This window comes from Chroicocephalus ridibundus, chromosome 2, assembly GCF_963924245.1.
Source record: "Chroicocephalus ridibundus chromosome 2, bChrRid1.1, whole genome shotgun sequence".
NCBI lineage: Eukaryota > Metazoa > Chordata > Aves > Charadriiformes > Laridae > Chroicocephalus > Chroicocephalus ridibundus.
In genome coordinates this window covers 23,942,080-23,962,865 of record NC_086285.1, presented here as the reverse complement: position 1 = coordinate 23,962,865, position 20,786 = coordinate 23,942,080, and the positions used below count along the sequence as shown (strand labels likewise).

General features: G+C 41.1%; 1 protein-coding gene across 2 annotated transcripts in view; it reads right to left on the bottom strand.

Moving 5' to 3' along the window:
* The window catches only part of FAM171A1 (family with sequence similarity 171 member A1), a 96,362-nt gene that overhangs the window by 18,369 nt on the left and 57,207 nt on the right, over nucleotides 1–20,786 (bottom strand). The window contains exons 3-6 of one of the 2 annotated variants that reach the window (XM_063324758.1): nucleotides 18,830–19,057; nucleotides 13,339–13,431; nucleotides 7,591–7,749; nucleotides 2,520–2,696 (exon numbers count right to left, since the gene is read on the bottom strand). In XM_063324758.1, coding sequence (XP_063180828.1) covers nucleotides 2,520–2,696; nucleotides 7,591–7,749; nucleotides 13,339–13,431; nucleotides 18,830–19,057 — 657 coding nt within the window. The remainder of the gene's footprint in view (nucleotides 1–2,519; nucleotides 2,697–7,590; nucleotides 7,750–13,338; nucleotides 13,432–18,829; nucleotides 19,058–20,786) is intronic. The other variant, XM_063324759.1, reaches the window with a different exon arrangement.

Below are 20,786 nucleotides of genomic sequence, written 5' to 3'. Positions count from 1 at the left end.
TTATACTTCATGCAGTAATGATGACAACCACATGGATTCTAAACAAAAACAATGGCTTGCACGAACAAGCGCCCACTGTACTGCTAATACGCTAGAGAGAAGCGCTGCATTATTGCCTGGTAATACAGTCATAGTTTTCCCTCTCTGGCACTTACACAATTTTCAGATACAAGCGTGAAAATTTAAGCCACTGAAAATCTATTAAGGAGAGACCGCAAGATAACTAGCACCAAAAGCAGCAGCTCCTGAAATGAAAGACAAAATCAGAATAATGAGGTTAGAGGTCCTATCCTGACAAGGCACAGATCTGGCAGTGCAAATGGGTTACAACAACTTATTTGCCAGTTAAGGATTTCTCCAGCATGGAGCCATCCCAGTCATCATCCATCGTCCTCCCTTCACAGTCCAAGCCCAACAGGGATGTGGAATGACAGGGTACCACCATGTTCACGCTACATATGGCTAGTTTGACAGCCCTTAGGATGCTAATGTAGCCCGCACAAGATAGAGTGGCTGCTCTACTTATTAAATTAGGCTGCTCTAATTTAAATTGGCTGGGATGCGGCCAAAATTCTGCTAGAACTGGCATGCTGCAGTCAAGGGCTTAAATGCATCTTTGTTCAAAACCCTTGGTTGCACAGAAAGATGCTTACTTCAGCTGAAGTGTGAGCTGGAGCCTAAGCATGACGCCTTCAATACCTTCATCTCCACAGCTTTGTGAAGACAAGCGGCCTGACAAAGATGCATTTTGTCTAGTGGTCCTCACGCCTTCCCCTCCCAGTAACACAAGTGCTCCAGCAGTTAGTCATGAAGCAAACAAGACTGGACTTGTCTCAACACTGATTAACTAACCCGTATTGATCTATACTAATAGATACACACAATAGGGTAACTAGCTCTTTATATACAAGATTAAAAACCATATTCCATAGTAAGAGAGAACTTTTGTGGCCTCACGGCAGGGGCATGGAAATTTGGCCATAAATGAGAAAGCTCCATAATCAAAATCAGAACCATTTTACTAACAATAAGTAACGAGCAATGACGCGGGCCGCAGCCATAACACAGCTGACAGGAAGGACTGGGGATGGACTGCTTCTTGTGGAGAAAGTAAACGTGAGTCAGTCTTCCCTGTCTTTTTTTGAACGAGGGAAAACAAAATAGTTTCTAGAATCACAAATCAAAATCAGTTTCAGGAAGAATGTAGTGAAACCTACGGCCAGGACACCACAGGAAAAGTGCTGTTTCCACAGTTAAGCGAAACCCCAAATCCATTCTTTGCACTCTTTTTCTACTATTCAATTTTATATCATATTCAAATTTATTCTTCATTAAATCCTACTGCTTTACTCTCTAATACAGCCAACCTCTGACAAAAGATTTACAGGCATGCTGTTTGAAAATACATCACCTGTTTCAGCAAACAGAGGCAGGAAGGAAACAAAAATGTTATTTCCCCCTTCGTGTTTCTCTTCCCCCCTCCCCTCCCTTCCTCCAACACGCTGGTTTCATGCTCCTCGCTCTGCTTCTGGATGTGATCAGAAACTGGCTCAAAACATTTGCCTTGCAGGGACAAAACCCCACCAATTGTCCGTACACATCCACATTCCTGGCTCCTTTTTCTTCCTCTCTTCCTCACAGTGTCTACCTTTCTCACCCTCCATTCTTCTTTTTTTCACTTCTTTTTCTTAACAACCAGCTGGTACATACTTCAGAAGGCACAGTGCAATAACTGAAGGGGAATCACTAGGACAAGACTTATGCACCCCTTAATCCTTTATATTTTAAAGGTGTGAAAAAGGCCAGCATAGTACAACAGCTAGCAATGAAAAAAAAAACCAAAACAAAAATACAAAAATAGAGAGCCTAAACCACGTATTTCTGGAAAAATTCTTTTTCATAATAGCAAACGTTACCCTGCAATGTAAAAACCTGAGTGCATTTTACTGCTTATATTGATTAGTCATTCTGTCCTTTCAAAATATTTCATGAATTTTGCTTGCTGCTTTTTTTTTTTTTTTTTTTTTTTAAATCATTTACATGTACTTTCCTTCTTGATAGTATTGGTCAATCTCGAAGCGCTTTACAAAAGAAGCCAGTATTATGTTTCCTATCTGACAGGCAGGAAACTGAGTGAGAGACAAGAGACAGACCAAAGGTCAGATAGCTGGCTGGTGGCAGAGATAAGGCTAGTTTCCACTGCTCCAGACTCTCTGCTTCTGCTTCTGGCTGAAATCAAGTTCTCTCAAGATGGTTTTACATAAAATATTTAACAATTGCAAATGGTACATTTACAAAAAAATTTTGTCCAGCAGCGGCACACAACGTTACTCAAGTACACTTGCATATCTGCTATATAATGCTTGATTAATAAAACTCAGTCTCCTCTCCTTTTAGAGAGAAAACAGATTTCTGTGCGCTCCAGTGAAGGCCTTACTATATTAACACAACAAATGCAGTGAGGTATTAGTTTCAGGCAAATGAAGCCATGTAGGGAATCACCATTAGATGTTACCTACCAAATTTTTGGTCAAACCTCCAGGCTGGAACGTGCGCATTGTGCTTCAAGTTGCTGTTTGTTGGCAGAGGCACTGTGACGTAGATGGGGCCATTCACGGGGACGGGAGTCCCATCGCTGCTGAGGAGATGGACGCTGACTGCAGTGACAGGGGTGAGGTCATACCTAGTGCTGTTTCCTGGTAAGAGAATGGAGGAACGTTGTGACTACGGAATTTCCTGGAACCTAAGATACACCCATGTGGTTCAACACCGCAGTACTAGACCGACATATTCCTCCAGGGATGGTAGCAGTAATCTTCCATACGTTACAAAATTCACAACCACCAAGACGTACATGCTTCTGGATTTTTCACTTAATTTTGGAAAATCCTGCAGACAAGAAAACTACGACGCAAAAATCTCCTGCATATATTTTCTCATCTTCATTCATCTTAAACTAAACTTGTGAGTATCACAGCCATAATCACAGCCAAAAAAATACCTCACAAGCCTTTATTTGTATTAGCCCCTATCATAACTAACAAACACCCCAACAGGCAGTGACACTGCAAGGTTGATCAGTCGTACGTTTAAGAATGTCGGGATGTATTTCCTCTGGCCTTTCTCTGAAATAAACCAAGCTAAATGGATTATTAGGATACACACTTGTTACCTTCCTGTCTACCTATGTAAGACAATAATTATTCTTTATTGCATGCCAATGGACATTAATTCATGACAACACAATTTTAAAAAAATGTTATAATGCTTCAACCATTTAACGAAATGAATCAATGACAGGGAAAAATAACGAAGACATATGTACGTATTCGGGGGGGGGGTGAAAGCTATAGGTTTAAAACAAAGGAGATGTGGAGCTCAAAGCAATAGCTGTAGTAGTTTAAATCAAAGAGATGAAGTTTCCAGTTTCCCAAGGGGCTTGAGGCCACCTGGGCCCACACTGCTGCCAAGAGCAGCAGCCCTGTCACCTCCATCACGCTGGCTCCAGGGCTTGTGCGGCCACTCATCCTGCCGTGGGGCTCATCTGGGAGGAGGAAGAGGGGTGCCTGGCCGGCAGGGCGCGAGGTGCCGCCCCGCCTGCACTCCTGGTGCCTTCCACCAGCATCAACTGCCTGCAAAAGCACACTCGCACCCAACAGTGGTTTGCCACCTGCGCCACCACAGCACGCCAAGGGGTCCCCAGGAACACGTTCATCAGGATGAGTACATTCCAGGTGGCAATGGGAAAGCAGTAAGACCTTCAGGATTTCTCTTACCACTGAGTAAGTCTCAAGGAATGGCCTTCATTAAATTTGATGTCTCTGAGTAACGGCTCACCAAAGTTCAGGCATCACCAGGATGCGGGGGTGGGGAGCGGCAAAGGGAAGGAAAAAAAAGACAGAATTCCTCAGAATTTTAAATTCTTTGGATTCTGCAAGAGGTGCCAAATGGAAGACACGGAAAATAACCAGAAGTAACTTTGCCTGTGGCTGATTTACTATTGCATCTACTCGGACGCACACTTTCCCCAGATTTCAAGGCGCGTGTCACTGTTGCACAGCTGAGAGGCCAAGGATGGATGGAAGCACGCGGAGGGGTCACACACTCTGCTCTGACGTACTGTGAACTGAGAGGCAAAAGCGTATCTTCCAGGGGGATTCAAGTGCTGAGAAAACATGCACCCTGAAGATGGCCATATAAAAGAGCAACAGAGGTAACTGAGAGAAAAAAGACAGAAAAATAAGGTTTGGGAATTCAACTAGGGTGTAGGGAAGGCTGCCAGCCTACCCAAGCGTCTATATTACAGGCTCCAACGGTGCACAGTATCATTACAGCCTTAGAATACAAAGCAAAGAGATAGAGGAGGGAATTGGTGGGGAAAAAGTTGTTCCCTTATTCCTGATCGTTCAATCCACTGCCTCTGCCGTGCATCTGTAACGTCTGTCAGATTGATGCTTGTCCCCAAGTCACCGGACCGGGGTCACTGATTTTCTCAGGCTGGTATCAGAGAAATAAATTCCTGTTGCTAAGTATCATAACCTGACCACGTTCTGGCGTATACAAATTCCTACAGACAAAAGGTATAACTTCAGATTTTAGAAACGTTTAGATTAGTATCTAAGATCAAATTATGTTTTATATTTTGCTTATTTTTAGATATTGAAAGTTTTGAATTTTTCTTTCATTACTGTCTTGATAAAGCTTATCTGCCTAATATCTGTAAAAATGAGTTTTCAGACCCAGAAAAAACACTCCAATGGCAAAACACTGGCTGCATCTTTTCTACTTAAGATGCACTGAGGCTTTCCTCAGTACTGGGCTGAATAAGTTATATTAGAAGATGAAGAAATTTCTGAAATCCACTGACCACTGGCAAGAAAAAATAATCCTTCAGTTTGCCATCTTGCACAGTATGTAAATGCTCAAGAAAAAGATAATTTTTTCTCTTTTCTGTTGTAAAGGTAAATTAAAATCAATGCTTATGAAACTCTCACATGCTATAAAACTGATAAGTGCATGCAGAGATTACATGGGAATGGACTTCAATAAACATCAGCTTTCAATTATTTCTTATCATTTTTGACATCTGGTGACCCGTAAAGAGCTCTAAAAATAGTCAGAGGAAAATCCACTGTGACTTAGACTTGACTCTTCATAAAGAAACAAACAGCCTACAAAACCAGCAGGAGTAATGGTTATTAGCCAGCTTGGTCCATTACTGCAGACGATGGAAAGTTTTGCTTCATTTGGTTAGAAGGACAAGATTTTGTGAAACCATAGAGGCTTGTCACTACTTGCAGCTAAATTCTTTGAATTTTTATGTTTGGGACATGCTGATTTTCATGCAATGAATTTGCCCTGCTCCATATTACCACTTCAACACCCGGTTGCGATTTTGTGAGAACTGTTGAACTCATAGAGAATCGGTTTTAGTTGAAACAATGGTAAAGTCACACTGGATAAATACTAGCCAGAGAACTGAGCTGATTGAAACAAATGGGAGGACCTCTCCAAAACTCTACAGACACGTAAATAAATTGTGAAGGAACAGAAGAGTAATTGGGAGAGGGTGGGAGGGAAGAGGTGGGAGAGAGGAGAGACAGGGCAGTGTTCGGGATCATTCCAAAATTTCCCATGCAAATTAACGCTAAGTTTTTTCAGAATTCTAAAATTTGTACATATTTTTCTTTTTATCTTGATTACAGAAATATTCGAAAATCCCCATCAGCTGGTGATCTCATTTTTTATTCCTGCAAAAGTTTTTCAGGTGAAATGTTCACTAAGTTGCTTGGAGATGAAAAAAAGGAAGTCAATCCAAGTTTAGGGTTTTGAAGTTTCCAGAGCAAGAGAAACTTCTAAAAATAGAGGACATTTCACTTATACTATAGTGCATATACAAATGTTTTGTATTTGTAGTCTGTATTATACCATACTGAATACTGGAGTATTCAAAAAACAAGGCTCTTCTCAGTCTCTTAAACACCATTTCTTTGCTGGTCGTTTTGGTATTTTGTCATATACTTTTACTCCATGCTTAAGTAGTAAAGTTCCTGTCATGCAAGCATACAGAAGACTAAAAAACCAAGGGTGCGTTCATCTGTTTTGTAGGAGGCTAGGAGGTGAAACAGGAGAAAGATGATGTCCTGGTTGTGTAGTTCCCGTGACAGGTGATCATCTGAAATCTTGGCAAGACCTGTTTTCACTAAATAAATGCATGGGTGGGAAGATGAATTGCGGAGTAGTAAGGAAAGATTTGGGAGAGGAATCCCACACACGTTGTCAACAGTTTGTTCAGTGGGTTTAGAGATAAAAAGAAAGGAGATGAGGAAGTAGACACAGGAGTGAGATCAAGTGCATTCCTTCGTTTTGAAAAAGATAAGAGATGTCTGAGTATGAAGAGCCAGAGAAAACTGAAGGTTGAAGATGAGAATAGGGAAATGACAGAGAGACAGAACGAGATAGAGTGAGATGTAGTCACCGGAGCACACAGAAGCATTGAAGTAAGGTAGCAGACACGTTCTTAATTGTAATAGAAAAGGAGATATACAGATCTGTACAAAGAGAAGGGAAAGTTTATTTTGCCTTTGATTTTTTTTATATGGAAAAGCTAGCAAGCTCAGTACATACCATTTACACATATGACCTAGCATTCAAAGTCACCTAGATCAACACATCACAAGTAAACGCATCCTGAGAAACAGCAGGGAGGGACCTCGAGGGGTTATTTATCTTCAAAGCAGGCTCAGCTACGCCTATGCCATCCTCACAGGAGATTGTCTAACTCTGTCCAACACCCTCAAGCAATTGATTCTACATCTTAAAACTATCCTCACTGCAGCAAGGTTTTCGTAATCACTAGTCTGAATCTCTAGCTGCACTGCCAAGTCCACAGAGAAAACATAATTCTCTTTTTCACAGCAGCACTTTAAGAATTTGAAGACTTTTGTGCCCAATTCTTCTATTTTTTTATAGCCTACACAACACCAGTTATTTCAATCAAGACAAATGAAAAGTGGAAGAAGAGTAACAGTCAGTTGCAGTCATAAAAATGTATTACAGCTTTGAATTTAATAGTGGTTGTGTTTCTACTATGAATTTTCATTGTTTTCCCTTGTACATTTTTGGCTGAAGCTAGATTCAAAAGTATTAACAAAGCCACTGAAACAACTCTTAGCTGAAACAACAGAGTATTAAATCCTCGATATACAGGCATTTCATTCATTTTTAGAAAAAAATTGAACACGCATCCTCAAGTTACATTTTCTTTTGTCTTGTCACATTAATCTCCATTTTTGTCTGTGCACATGCAACACATTTGGAGACTTAACTCTAAACTCCAAGTCCAACAAACTTTTCTGATATCCCAAGGGCAAGGAGGCTTCGTCTTTGCTGTTCAGTGGCCCCATTTAAAGGATAGTGGACCTTGGTCTCTTGCCTATTGGAACAGCATTTTGGTCGGGCAGTTGAACCTATCACGTCATCTGAATTTTAAAGAATGTTTGGTGGAACAAGGAATGAAAAAAATGATACGGTCAAAAGTTGACCCCTAGACAAAAGTGAAATCGGAGCAAAACCAAAGTAGTGGGTTACCTGTTCCATTTCCGTCTAATCCCTGCAAATAAGGAAAACTGTCCACTTCCCAAGGTGAACTGGCTGCAGTTAGATATGCTGTCAAATCGCTGTAGCTAGTGTTCTCTGGTAATTTCACAGATCTTCGCTGAAAGTGAACTTGCGGCTGAGTCCGTGCACCTAAAAAAATTAAAAGTGAATTTGTATCCAAGGCGGGCAGAATATTTAATTGTTCATATTTATGGAAGCACATTTACATTTTTTTCCTTGTAAATTGAAACAGCTTGAGAAAGACAGACACATCAGAAGGCTATTACAAAAGAGGAGGAAAACCAGTATTTTTATGTTTATTTTGCAGTTGCCATTATTTTTCCAGAAGTACCACTGGGAAAAATTGGAAAAGCATCTTTTAGAAGTTTTTCTGACCACAGTATTTCCTAGGATCACCTCAAATTTCATTACACACTTCTTAGAGTGAATACAACTGAAACTAAAACTGAGTTTAGAGGCAGGGCATGTGAAAGCTTAGAAAACCATCCATTTTACCATTTTTGTTTAAATTTTGTTTTTGTTGAAATAGCAAGATAAATTCAGCTTACACTCTTTAAAGTGATTTTCTAAGAGACTATAATTCTACCCGTAGTGCGAATTAACTTGTGTAATTTCCATATTTAATTTTTATAAAGCTTTGGCCACATTAACCATCTCTAGTACTGAGGTAATAGTCACTTTTTATTTAAAACACTGGATAAAAAGATTCACTTGACAGAGCCTGGGTGAGAAGAGTTTCCATATTTTCCCACGCAAAGAACACATCTAAACAGAAACAGATCACTTGGCATGTAAGATTTCTCTTTTTTCCTCTGTCTTGCACAGTTTTAGTGTTTTTTTCAAGATCACTAGGTGTTAATTGAAGGGTCTTTGCTGCAACATGATTTAAGACTGTGTCATGTACTATTGCATTTCATGTCTCATTTATAACCCCAGTTTATAAAGTCAATAGTCTTTTTCAATGGATGCTCACCATTAATACTGTTTAGCAACACCCAGCAAGACTCCATCTGCAAGTTTGTGTGTGCAACATGCAAATTAATTTTTAAATCAAAAGCTATTGTGTTCTCCAGAGCTCATTTTGAATACTCGCAGAACGTTCCCCACGCAGCACAAAATCAAGAAGCAAGCAGTTTTTTTCTTAATTCACATTTGATGATGCGGTTCAAAGATGTCAACTCAAAACAATTTTGCTTCTTTTCCCCCATTAGTCTCTGGCAGCACTTTTAGGTTACACGTTCACTGCGAGAAAGATTAAAGAGCTTGGCTCACAACTCCTAAGCTTTTTAACTGCCAATGTCATTAACCAGGAGACTGGAATCTTTTCTGGCATTATTTTCTAGCAGGAGCTCTAGCTATGTGAAAACATAAAATTGCACAGAAGAAACTTTGTATTGGCCAACAAAAATTGCTATGTAGGCGGGCAAGCATCTCCAAAGAGCTGATCGTTGTTTAGCTGTCATTTCTTTGGTAATTCTGCAAGAAAAAGCTATAAATCCATTTTCTTTTTTAATTTCTGAAACATTTACGGATTTACAGCAGTCTCTCAAGACTGGCAGTATCCTTAAATGTTTAAGATAGTCATTAAAAAACACCTGTGTGAAACCCTTACCCAACTTCTAGGTTTAAAGGGAAAAGGACATAAAAGACTAAATAAATTGACTGCAATGAATTTGGGGAAGCCTCATCTGAGTGCTCCGCAATACCGCGGTAGTTTGCTGTACCTCAGGGACAGATTTGCTCAAGCACTCGGGAACCTCTGACTGCGCTGCTGAGCGGGCTCCATGGCCCACAGGGATAAGCATCCGCAGTAACAAAACAGGGGAAAAAAAACACCACAACCAAGAAACGGGCATTAGGATTATCACTAATAGTTCAATGTAAAATTGTAGGATTTTCTGCTGTCTAAATATTTGGTTAAGATTAATTATTCGAGTTGCCAAGAAGCGGCATTATATTTCCAGAGCCGAACTGCTGTTGAGTCTGTAATACAGTGGTTTATGCGGAGGCTCTAGGGTTTTCCATAAAAAAATGGCTGCTTTGTAGCACCGGGAGAGCCATGGCCTGCCAAATTTTAACTAGATAGGGAGGACTCAGAAAGCCAAGTTCAGTTTCTTGAATCCTACAGGCAACGCAAAGCGTTCCTATGGCTGAGCCCCAAACCTGGCAGGAACCTGTGCAGCAATCAACTTGAATGCAAGTTTTAAGGTGGAAGAAACAACTTCCTCTGCAGATAGTGCACATACATCAGGGCAGAGTAGTTAATTCCCACCCTAGATTAACAAACTCCTTGATCCTGATATTCACCTGAAGCCTGATGCTCACCCTGACTCTCCCCTCGGCTCCTCAGCTGGGTCTCCCCAAGCCCAGCAAGAGACTTCAAAGGGGCAGAAGACTGGGAGCTACCAGTGAAAGGCTTGTGAGGGAAGCAGCTACCAAGGCTTTCGCCTTCGCTCACCACCTTGCTAGAAGATAATCCAAGTACCCTTCAGCAGAGGTCATAGATGATTTTGGGGCACATGTTTGGGAATAGACTTACTGAGGGAATTGGAAGTGGTAAAAGCGGAGAGAAAGACTTGTGCTGACCAGACTCTTAGGAGTATTTTTCAACAAGTCAACAGATCACTGGGAGGGGATTATTACTATTGCTTCTATTACTGAAGATATCTAGTTTTGATTTATATAACCCAAAGAAAACCCAAACGCATTCAAGTATGAATTTGGCATGTGAGCTCCCTCCACTTGGCGAGTGCCATGAGGTAAAGGACTGCTGAGCACTGATCTTCTTTGAACGTCCTCTTGTCAACACACTGGCCATGATTCAAATGCTGTCAGTTCCGGTTTGCCAGTGCACAACTGAAGACGTAACCATCTCAAGGAGTCCCCATAAGGCACTTCTTGTCATGCTGGATGCACCACACCAGCATTTGAGCTTCAGTCTCTGTGAAGTACCACCTGAAGTATCCTCAATTCATGCTCTGGTTGCTGATATGTCAGAGGCAGACAGAGGGTACCCACACAGCTCCCATTCACTGAATGCTGAAGTTCAGCTCATCACTGCACTGGTATTAAGTAGTTTAAATAACCCAGTGGCTGGCAAGCTCCATCCCTCACAATTACTGACAGAGCACAGCAGCGGACTGTAATGCCATCATGAAAATGAAGCTGGCTGCATCGACTCAGACAAACTTCTCAATTGCATAATAAGTTTCTTGCTTGATTAATTATTCAAAAGCAACCGGTAACTTATTGGACTAGATGGGCCTGCCTTTCCCTTTGACTGGTGCTTCAAACACCAGTGTTCCCAGTCTGTCCCTGGTATAGTAAGTTCTGTTTTGCTCTCGTTTTTGCACTAAGGTAACTCCTGATCAGCTCTTCTGAAGCATGGGAAGTTACTGAGAGATAAATTGGAGAAGTAACAGAGAAAAAGTAGGTCACGAGGATTTTGGATCAAGACTAGAGAGGCTCCATCCAAACGCCAGTACAACATCTAGGCTGTCTTTCATTTAGGTTTCACCACAAGAGAATTCCCAAGAAAAGGAGTGTGGGCTGGTCGCACAAGATAGTTTTTACTGGGTAAGACTAAGAGTTCAAATCCCAGCCCTTAGAATATGCTGGGTGCCACTTTGTCCTCTTTCTCTACTATACCAGCAGAACCAGTTATATTGTTCTAATTTAAATACATTGGAAACACCCTGGGTCAATTCACGGAAGGGAGCAAGATTATGGGGAAAATACTTATGAGTGTCACTCGGCTGTTAAATGTCTCTCTAGCCCTTTAAGATCCCCCTTTTTTGAAGAAAGGAACCTGTAAACATGAAAAGATTGTTCTTTTTAAGGTAATTGCATAATATTAGCACATTTGCATAAGAATAAGAATATTTAATACACCATGCTATTAGAATACTGTTGGTAAACAATGTTTCACGTTTTGTCTAACGGAATCCCTTGTGGTTTAACACAGTTCACTGTCCATCTGATTTACCCCATTAGATAATGTCAGCTCTCAAACTGCAGAATACACGTACGGCAGCTGTGCTGTTCTCCAGCTCCTTCTGAGTGTTCCATCAGCTACCTAATTTGTTTAGTGCTTTTTCAGCTCCAGTCGTATCTAGTACTATCATTAATGAAAAGCCTATTGTGTCTGGATGGTTTCTAACCATAAAAAAAGATATCAGGAAGGCATAATTGTATTATATTCTCTCAGATAAAACAAAGTTATCTTGGAATGTTATTGAAGGTAGTATTCCCCTGTTTATTAACTACCTACTGGTAGAGTTTAAAATGATGGTAATCATAATATAGGTGAATAAGACACAGTTTATTCTGGCTTGTATCAGGAATAGCGTGGCCAGCAGGAGCAGGGAAGTGATCGTGCCTCTGTACTCGGCCCCGGTGAGGCCCCACCTCGAGTACTGTGTTCAGTTCTGGGCCCCTCTGTACAAGAGGGACATTGAAGCGCTGGAGCGTGTCCAGAGGAGAGCTACCAGGCTGGTGAGGGGTCTGGAGACCAGGTCATATGAGGAGAGGCTGAGGGAGCTGGGCATGTTTAGCTTGGAGAAGAGGAGGCTGAGGGGAGACCACATTGCCCTCTACAACTACCTGAAAGGAGGTTGGAGAGAGGTGGGTGTTGGCCTCTTCTCCCAGGTGTATAAGGACAGGACCAGAGGAAATGGTCTGAAGTTGCGGCAGGGGAGGTTTAGGTTAGATATTAGGAAGAACTACTTTACTGAAAGAGTGGTCAGGCCCTGGAACAGCCTGCCCAGGGAGGTGGTTGAGTCACCATCCCTAGAGGTATTTAAGAAATGTCTAGATGTGGCACTTCAGGGCATGCTCTAGTGGCAGAGATTGTAGGTTGTTTGGTTGGACTCGATGATCTTAAGGGTCCTTTCCAACCATGAAGATTCTGTGATTCTGTGGTAAGAGTGCTCACAGGAAGGGTGCCTCTGTGTTTTGGCTTATCAAGGTATCTTTAAAAATTTCTGTTCTTTTGTTAACAGACTTACCTCGGCTATCACGTCAATTGGGCTAAGTCAGGTCAGATGAACATTTTATTCTTTACTGTGCAATTCAGAAAACACAGTGTTCATCTGACTGATACTACAGTTGCTTTACTTTCTGTGTTTGGCCTTACAAAAAGGTGACTTGAACTTTATTCTTCTAATGCAGTGGTTTTCATCCTGTAGTATGTGGGTTTGCAGGCAGTTTGATTTAGGAGACCACAGGAAATACTTTAAAAAAGCAAGTTTATACAGGGTATACAACAATGCAGATATGAGAAGTTTTCAATTTTCTATACCCTAAATGTCTAAGGCATTCACAGTAGGAAGCAAGAAACAAAGCAAAAAAAGAGAAAATTCTTGGACAATAAGAACATCGGAAAATGTTTACTGCAAAGGTGGTTACATGAGGCTACTTGAAAAACCATCCAACAGAGAGTGAAAGAAATTTAATCTCTAGCTCTCAAATGGCACACTGAAGTCCAAACTTGTTTATTACCAAGTAACTTGAATTCCCTAGTCACAGCAGTTAGGGGTGAATTTAGCTATTAATCAATTTGGTAAAACCATTCCACAGAGGAGCATTCCTCAGGGAACTCAGAACTCCCCAAGAAATATCAGTCTCGCTCACGGGATAGAGTTCAGGAAGTACCAGGCTGTCAGGCTTTTTGTCCAGTGTCACTCAAATTTCAATTCTGACTTCCAAAAAGCAGCATACCTTGAAATCCTGAGACTATCTGGACTACATCATCATAGACCATTAGAGTAGCAGAGCGTTCAGGAAGAAGGCCGAGGCTCAGTGAAGAGAACACTGTGGGAAAGAAGTGGTTTAAGTGGGATATATTTGAATTCTTATAAACATTACCCAACAACAACAGCACTTACTTTCTTATACATGGTTTCAAAAAACAGGCCACCCAAACTATTAAAATCATATTGTATACATGGCAAAAAACATGTGCATTTTCTAAACCAAATAATTAAATTGCCAGGGTAATTATTATCAAACCAAATAACGTGTTCCGCACTTTGACTCCTGCAAGTCATGCACAGTAGCTCCAAGTACAGAAGAATGTGGTGTAAAGCAGGGGTTTGAGTTATAATTCCCAGCTCCACAGAAAGACTTGTCATTACATAAAGAGGAATGAAAAACTCCGTGCTATACTTCTTACCTCAGGAAGACTTTAATGAAACTTAACTTTTAAATACTTTGAGATGCTTACATAAAAAAGTCATTCAGAAAGGCAAAGTATGATGAATAAGCCTGAATAATTTGCTTTAAAATACAGCATGTCTTTACTGAGTCACCACCTACACTACAAAAGTGCTATATATAGCAGAACTACTGTCATTCTACCAGTGGTGCAAAAGGGGACAGATAAATGGTATTTGCTGCAAGAAATCTGCCTGCAAGGACCTCCTTTGCCACCGGGTACTGACATTTCTTCCAGGTGGCTGTGTCTGTACGCTCACACCTCTTTGGAGACTGAAGAAGATGATATAATTTCATGCCAAGTTCTTCAGACCCAGAAGACCAGAAATATGTCTGGAATTAGCCACCAAGCACACCTGACTCCTGCTTCCATGACAACACTAAGAAGTAGACCTGCCTGCAGTCCGTGCATGGCTTTCAAAGACAGAAGGATAGGAGGAGATTAATGCAGACTAGTAATTTTTGGTAACTGGGCAGCACCCCACATTTGCACCTGGGAAGTACTCATGCCATTCTGAAGTGACCACAAGCTGAGGAAGATATTTCCAGAACCAACTGAAAAAAGAACAGCGTGAGCTCTTCTGATTTTCTGGAGCTTCATAAATTTCCTCTAAATTAAGCTGTATTACTTAATCCAAGAGACCATATAGATGTTAGCTACAAACAGGGAGCCTGTACACTACTTCTGTTTTAAGAAATATATTCTCTTTTTAAAAGAAATTTAGTGTTTGGGAGGAATACAGGAGAAAGGAGAAGAAACTAGGAGAAACACACTGATAAGAACCATCATCTAAAAGACGATCTTAACAAGATACATGAACTTTAAAAAAAAAAAAATATCACGTTACTGCAAGTACAGCTGAGAATTTTCTTTCCAGTGCTCTACATGTGAAACAGATCTACACGTCAGGCAACAAAAGAAAGCCTAGCGTAAGTAGCACTAAGGCCACACAATTACACAATTTGTTTGTCTTTATTCCAATAACTTAATTTGTATGAAGAAAGCTAATATAATTTAGACACCCCGGGGAGCTCCAAACAATAAACCATGCCAACATCTTCTTCCATATATGCCAGACTATAATGCATATATAACCTCTAAACTTCCCTTGGGATTTTCTGCACAATCTTTTCTCAGCATGACAAAGGCAGAAAGTCATAGTTTTTAAGGCCAGAAGGATGACTGTGATGATCCCGTATTACTCCTGTACAACTACAGCATTCCCTGAATTAATTACTGCTTCAGATCCAATACCTGTGCTTAAACTAGAAAACACGTTGTAGAAAAACTATCCAATTTTCTTTTAAAGGTGTCCAGTGGTGAAGAACACACCACCATATCAATGTTCTAGTAAATAATTATGAGGGCAGTTAAACTATGTGCCTTTTTACCCATCAAAATTTATCGAGGTTAGACTTCCAGCCATTTGATCTTCTTTTTATACAAGCCTGCTAGACAGAAGAATTCTCTCTTACCCGTTTCCTGTTCTCTATGCGGATACTGATGGACTACGATCACATTACCCCATGAACTTTCTTTTTGGTGAACAAAATAAATTAACCACTTCCAAGTCTTTCCCTGTAAGCTGTATTTTCCAATCTTTTAACCACTCCTGATATAACCCTGCAGTTTTTAAACATTTTTCTTGAAGCGCGGATCCAGAATTGGACACCTATTTCCCTGAGTGGCCGCACTAAGGACAAATTCTGAAATACTATACTCCGCCTTCTCAGTCTTTATTTTACAGCTGAGGATCAGACTATTCTGCTTTCTCGCAGTGCTGCATTGGGAGGTTATTTTCAACCGTTCATCTGCCATGACTCACACGTCTTCTGCAGAGTCACTGCTTTCCAGATGAGCCCTCCTCTCCAAGAAACACCACAAGCATCCTCTGCTCCTAGAAGTACCTCTCACCACAGTGAATACCATGGTTTGCTTTGACTGACCCTCACAGCTCCTCTGAACCGCGCTGCCTCAGCCACTTCCCTCTCTCCATTGCACACACTGCTCCAAAAACACCCTCTTAAATATGGACTACCAGCCGCAAATTTTTTTCATCCAAATTATTTACAAAGAAAAACCTGTGCATAGCTAAGAGCAGATAGACGAGCACATCTTCCATCACGAACACTTCAACAACTCAAGTGATGTTAAATTAATGAACTGTTAATAAGTGGAGCCATGGCTCTGCTGATAAATAGTTTAATGGAAAAAGAGATCTTAATCTTTTCCTCCTACCACTTATCACTATGTAAATAAATAATCCTCTTGCTTAAGTGGTAAAGAGCTAGTAATTATTTTGGTTAATATAAGAAAAGTTAATTTCTGCCAAATTATGAGAACAAAAAACTCCTTGATGCTTACTCCTTAAAGCTATTACAATAATACCATGAGTTCAGTGGCTGCACAGTTTTTCAGGGTAAAACTATAACTAATGCGTATTGACTGTCATGGAAAAATCCTGATCCTTTGGCAAAGTCCTTTTACAGCACTTTAAACATTACCACCTTATAGTTCTCAAAGCTACTCGCTGCTCGTGGTTATCATTTCCACATTTGAAGTAAATGTGTCCATAGTTCCTTTACTGCATCACACAGGACGGCACCTCAGCTTCCACCACTACCGTGGGTGGAACGCTGCTCGGAATGGCGTACCTGCTCTGTGGGGGGAGACTACTAGTACTGTTAAAAGGCATTTTTGGGAAATAAGGATCCCGCTGTACACATGTGCCCAGACTGCACGCTGCAGAATCAAGATTTAAATATGCTGCCTGTTCCCCATCATTCAAACCAGATTAAAAATAACAACAACAACAAAACTTCCATGGTTTTCAAAACTTCTATACTGTGCTGGTTACAAGTATGAGGGGCATTTAAATACAAACGGTTCTTGGAAAGTTTTTTAAAGACTACAGGCATCTTAGTCAATATAAAAAATAACAGCTTAAGTGTCTTGGGCCTGAACTTTTATGTCACGTCCCTTTTAAGGAGGAATTCAAAGAACAACCCTACTAAATCTACATGGGGCGTATCAAGTTGTAACTTGTTGTTTCTTTAATCAAAGAAAGGATTAAGTTCAAGGTACAGAAAGCAAAAGAAAGGATTCTTCTCCCAATTAAATCAACGGCAAACTATCTACCAGTTTCAATGGGGGAAGATCAGAGGTGAAAGGAATCTATTTTCTGCATTAAGCTCACATTTCAGACGTGGAAAAAAGATTTTGTGGCAACTGTATACAATTACTGCTCTTTAAACCTCAATGACTTACCAAAACAATAATGCCATGTTCAATTCCCTTCCCTGAAAATCAATATTTAAGAAAAGGCAACAAGCAAAAAACCTAACCAAACAAACTCCAGGCCATGGAAGAGTAGGTTGCATTCAAAAGGTCTAGGGTATGAGTCAGAAAGATACGAGACACAAGGCAAGAAAAGGTTCAGGCAAGAAAAGGTTATTGCATGCTTTAATCATATATGATTGTGTCTTAAGAAAGTACACGAAGTATGCTGAGGAAGCTGCACTTCATCTTATTTAAACATAAAAAAAAAATCAGGGGAATTTCTAAACAAGAGTCACAGAACAATTATGGTTGGAAGGGACCTCTGGAGGTCACCAGCTTCAACCAAGCAGGGAGGTGTGCAATTGAGTTTTGAATATCTTCAAGATGAAGATTTCACAACCTTTCTGGGCAACCTGTTCCAGTCTTTTGACTACTGGTGCGGTAAACAATTGTTCCCTTTTATTTATTTGAAACTCTTCTTGCTGCATCTCATTTCAGTTGCTTCTTATTCTTTCGCTGTGCAGCTAAGAGCCTGGCTTAGTCTTCGCTACGGCTCCATTAAGTAGCTGGAAAAAGTGGCAGAATACAGTAGAGGAAATGTGGAAGAAGTCAGCCTATCTTATCTTAAGCAAGCGAATGCAGATAAGTAAACAGCATGTTGAAATGCCTAAAGCATAATTCTGGGTTTGAAGAGATTCAAGTTCCTTCCCCCATCTGAAAATACATTTGCTGCTTGACCTTGTGGCAAGTCACGCAGTCCTTCTGGCTATGTTTATATTAATAAATAAAATGGAGCCAAGGCATGGGACTGAACATTGCCCTGTGATCATTTATACTATTTAAATATTAGTGCACTTAAAACCTGGCATGGCTTTGGCCTAGACGAATTATCAAATCTGAGGTGATATTTTAGCTGTGATTTGGGTATAATACAAGCCTGGGACCATTCCCAAACTATTTGGACCCTAATTGTGACTCGGGATTAGAGGGAAGGCAGCACCCCACATGTGACCATCATCTAGATGTTATATCTCAAGGTTGAAAGCCACCCTCAATCTGTTCTATTTAGCAATGCTGAAATTGTCTTTGTGACTCAGTTTCCCCTCCTATGCAACTAATGTAAAGTCTCCCACTTCCCATAAATTTTGAGGCACTCCGATAAAAAAACCAACATGCAAGTATTATTGCTATATTTGTTTGCCTGCAGAAGAAACAAACCACGCTAATCAAGTTAGAAAAAATCCTTACATCTGGATAACATAACTGTAGATTAAAACTGTCCTATGGACACAGCCAAGAAACTGTAAGGCCAGGACTTTTTTTGTACACAAAAGCCTACAGTGCAACAGTTGCTGCTACACCTTGGGAGAGAAACGAATGAGTACATCACAGCTGCTGAAACAAAGCACTTGGAAACAGAGTTCCCATAACAGAAGAAGATCTGGAAGAGATTTGTATTTTCTGTGGAGCTGTAAGAGCACCAACAGTTGTTTGGAAACTGATGTAGCACTGTATCAAGGACAGCCAGGAGAAGAGTGAATCTCTGCACAGCCCTGATGCCGCAGTTTAACTGGGGAAGAAACCTTGCTTTTTTTGAAACGCACAGATGTTCTTCCTCCCACCCAGGATTGCAATCATTAAGACACATCATACAAAATTGTGTAACTTCCTTTAGATGCAAAATCTTACCTCAGAACAAAAATAAAGATCTCTTACCAGGCAATCTTACAGGTTTCCATGGTGCAGAATTTGGCACATATGCATGTTTACTAGCAGTCACTATCAGCTGATTGCCCAACTTATACTGAAACTTGAGGAAGGCAGTGCCATCTGCTCCTGAGGTTCCAGATGCAATGGAGATCTGGTTGGTAAAGATCTCAATGAAGGCTTCAGTTACTGGCTGATGTGTGCTGGCATCGCTTACATGGACCTTCAGCGTTACTTCTGCAATGACAAACAACCACAGCAATTATCATCCAAAAATCTTCTGCAGGAGGCAGCAGTTAGAACATGCTAGCACACCAATGACCAAAAAGACACAGGGCTCAGTGCTAACCTCTGACACTATGGTGACAAGTACGACCTCTTGTCCTGGCCTGCAGTTCTCCATTTTGGGCAGTCACTCTTTAGAGACGCTGCAGATTCTGCCACAAACCAGACCAGGTCCTGGATTATTGCCCTACTGCTAACTTCAGCCATGGAGGCATCTATATTCCACCTATGTCTGACTGGCTCCAGTCAGACTTGTCCACCAGCAGTGAGGAGAGGGAAAGGCTGGAAGCGGGCTGCGTTCCCTCACCCCTTCCCCAAAACCTTTCCCTTTCTGTGTAGCAAAGGAACAGAGGAAATCTGCTGTAATGGAAGCCCAGGAAGAAAGTGGGCAACGGAGCAGGCTGTTATAGAGATTTTGAACCCCAATGTGAGAGACTGCCCCAGCTGGCACAGGACTCCCCTGATGATGTCTAACCAAGACAGTGAAATCCCACCGGGTCAGGTCCTTGTCCTCAAAGCACCGGACGATCAGGTGGGATGCAGAGTGCTAGCAGTGAGGAGGAGAGGAACACTTCCCCCCCTGCCTCCCTGTTCACTGGTCCTTTTTCCAAAGGGGCAAAAATGTCACAGCCTCTCGTGATATCTGCTTGCCAGCCCCGGCACCACCGTATTACCCCTTCCCACATACAACCGCTGGATATGAGAAGCAAAGAAGTGACAGTTAGGGCAGTCAAGAGAATCATACATCCAGTAGACATATAGTCAGGAGCTAACACAATGGACTACATTTTCCTTGAGTAACTTGCCATTTTTCCAGAAACTAATTACTTGTTTAAATGTTTCCAGATGTACAATATTTGTCCACTCCGGGGCACTCCTATGACTAAACCATGCATTGTGTCACCAGGCTTTTGTTACATAAAGTGGAGTGGCTTGTGCAAGACAGTCCCTCAGGAAAGCATTCCTCTATATCTATGATTATTTTTCTGCCCCTCCAATAGTTCCTCTGCCTCATGGTCTAAAGTAGCAGCTGTTGCCTTTCTTCAGTAACTATGACTTAAATGCAAACCTGTGTTGACAAGACCCAGTGACGGTCCAATGCCTTGACCAAGCAACTCCTTGGATTTTTTTCATTTACAGTCCCCTCATTCTCCGAAATGAATACCTACCTCCCTCTTCTCTCCCACTCTACCCTTTCTCTTGTTCTTACCCTCATCTTTGGAAATTCTGTTGTTCTTGCTTGAAGTCCCCTCCCTCAGCTTACTCCATCCCCCAAGGTAGTAGAGGATATTTTGCAAACTCCCTTTTTGTGTCAGGGGAATTTAGCCGCTAATAAGCAAGATGCTCACACTCCATGTGCAACTCATTTCTCCACGCGCTGCCCAGAAAAAAGCATGATCTCCTCTTCATGTTTATGTAAAAACAATACACTAGTTTCTGCAGAACAGCACCGGCAAGACAGTTCTGTTATACTTCTACTGTGTGTTAGGATTTTAAGAACATATCTTGGTGTAATTCCTGAGCCAGCAACACAAAACACAAAGAAGAACAACAAGGAACTTAACAAAATCTCTGTTGTGAATTGCAATAGTGAAATGACACAACGGAGTATGCTGAGAAACATACTGTAACAATATAAAATTTTAAAAGGATGTCAGGATGTAATACAAAAATATCAGCA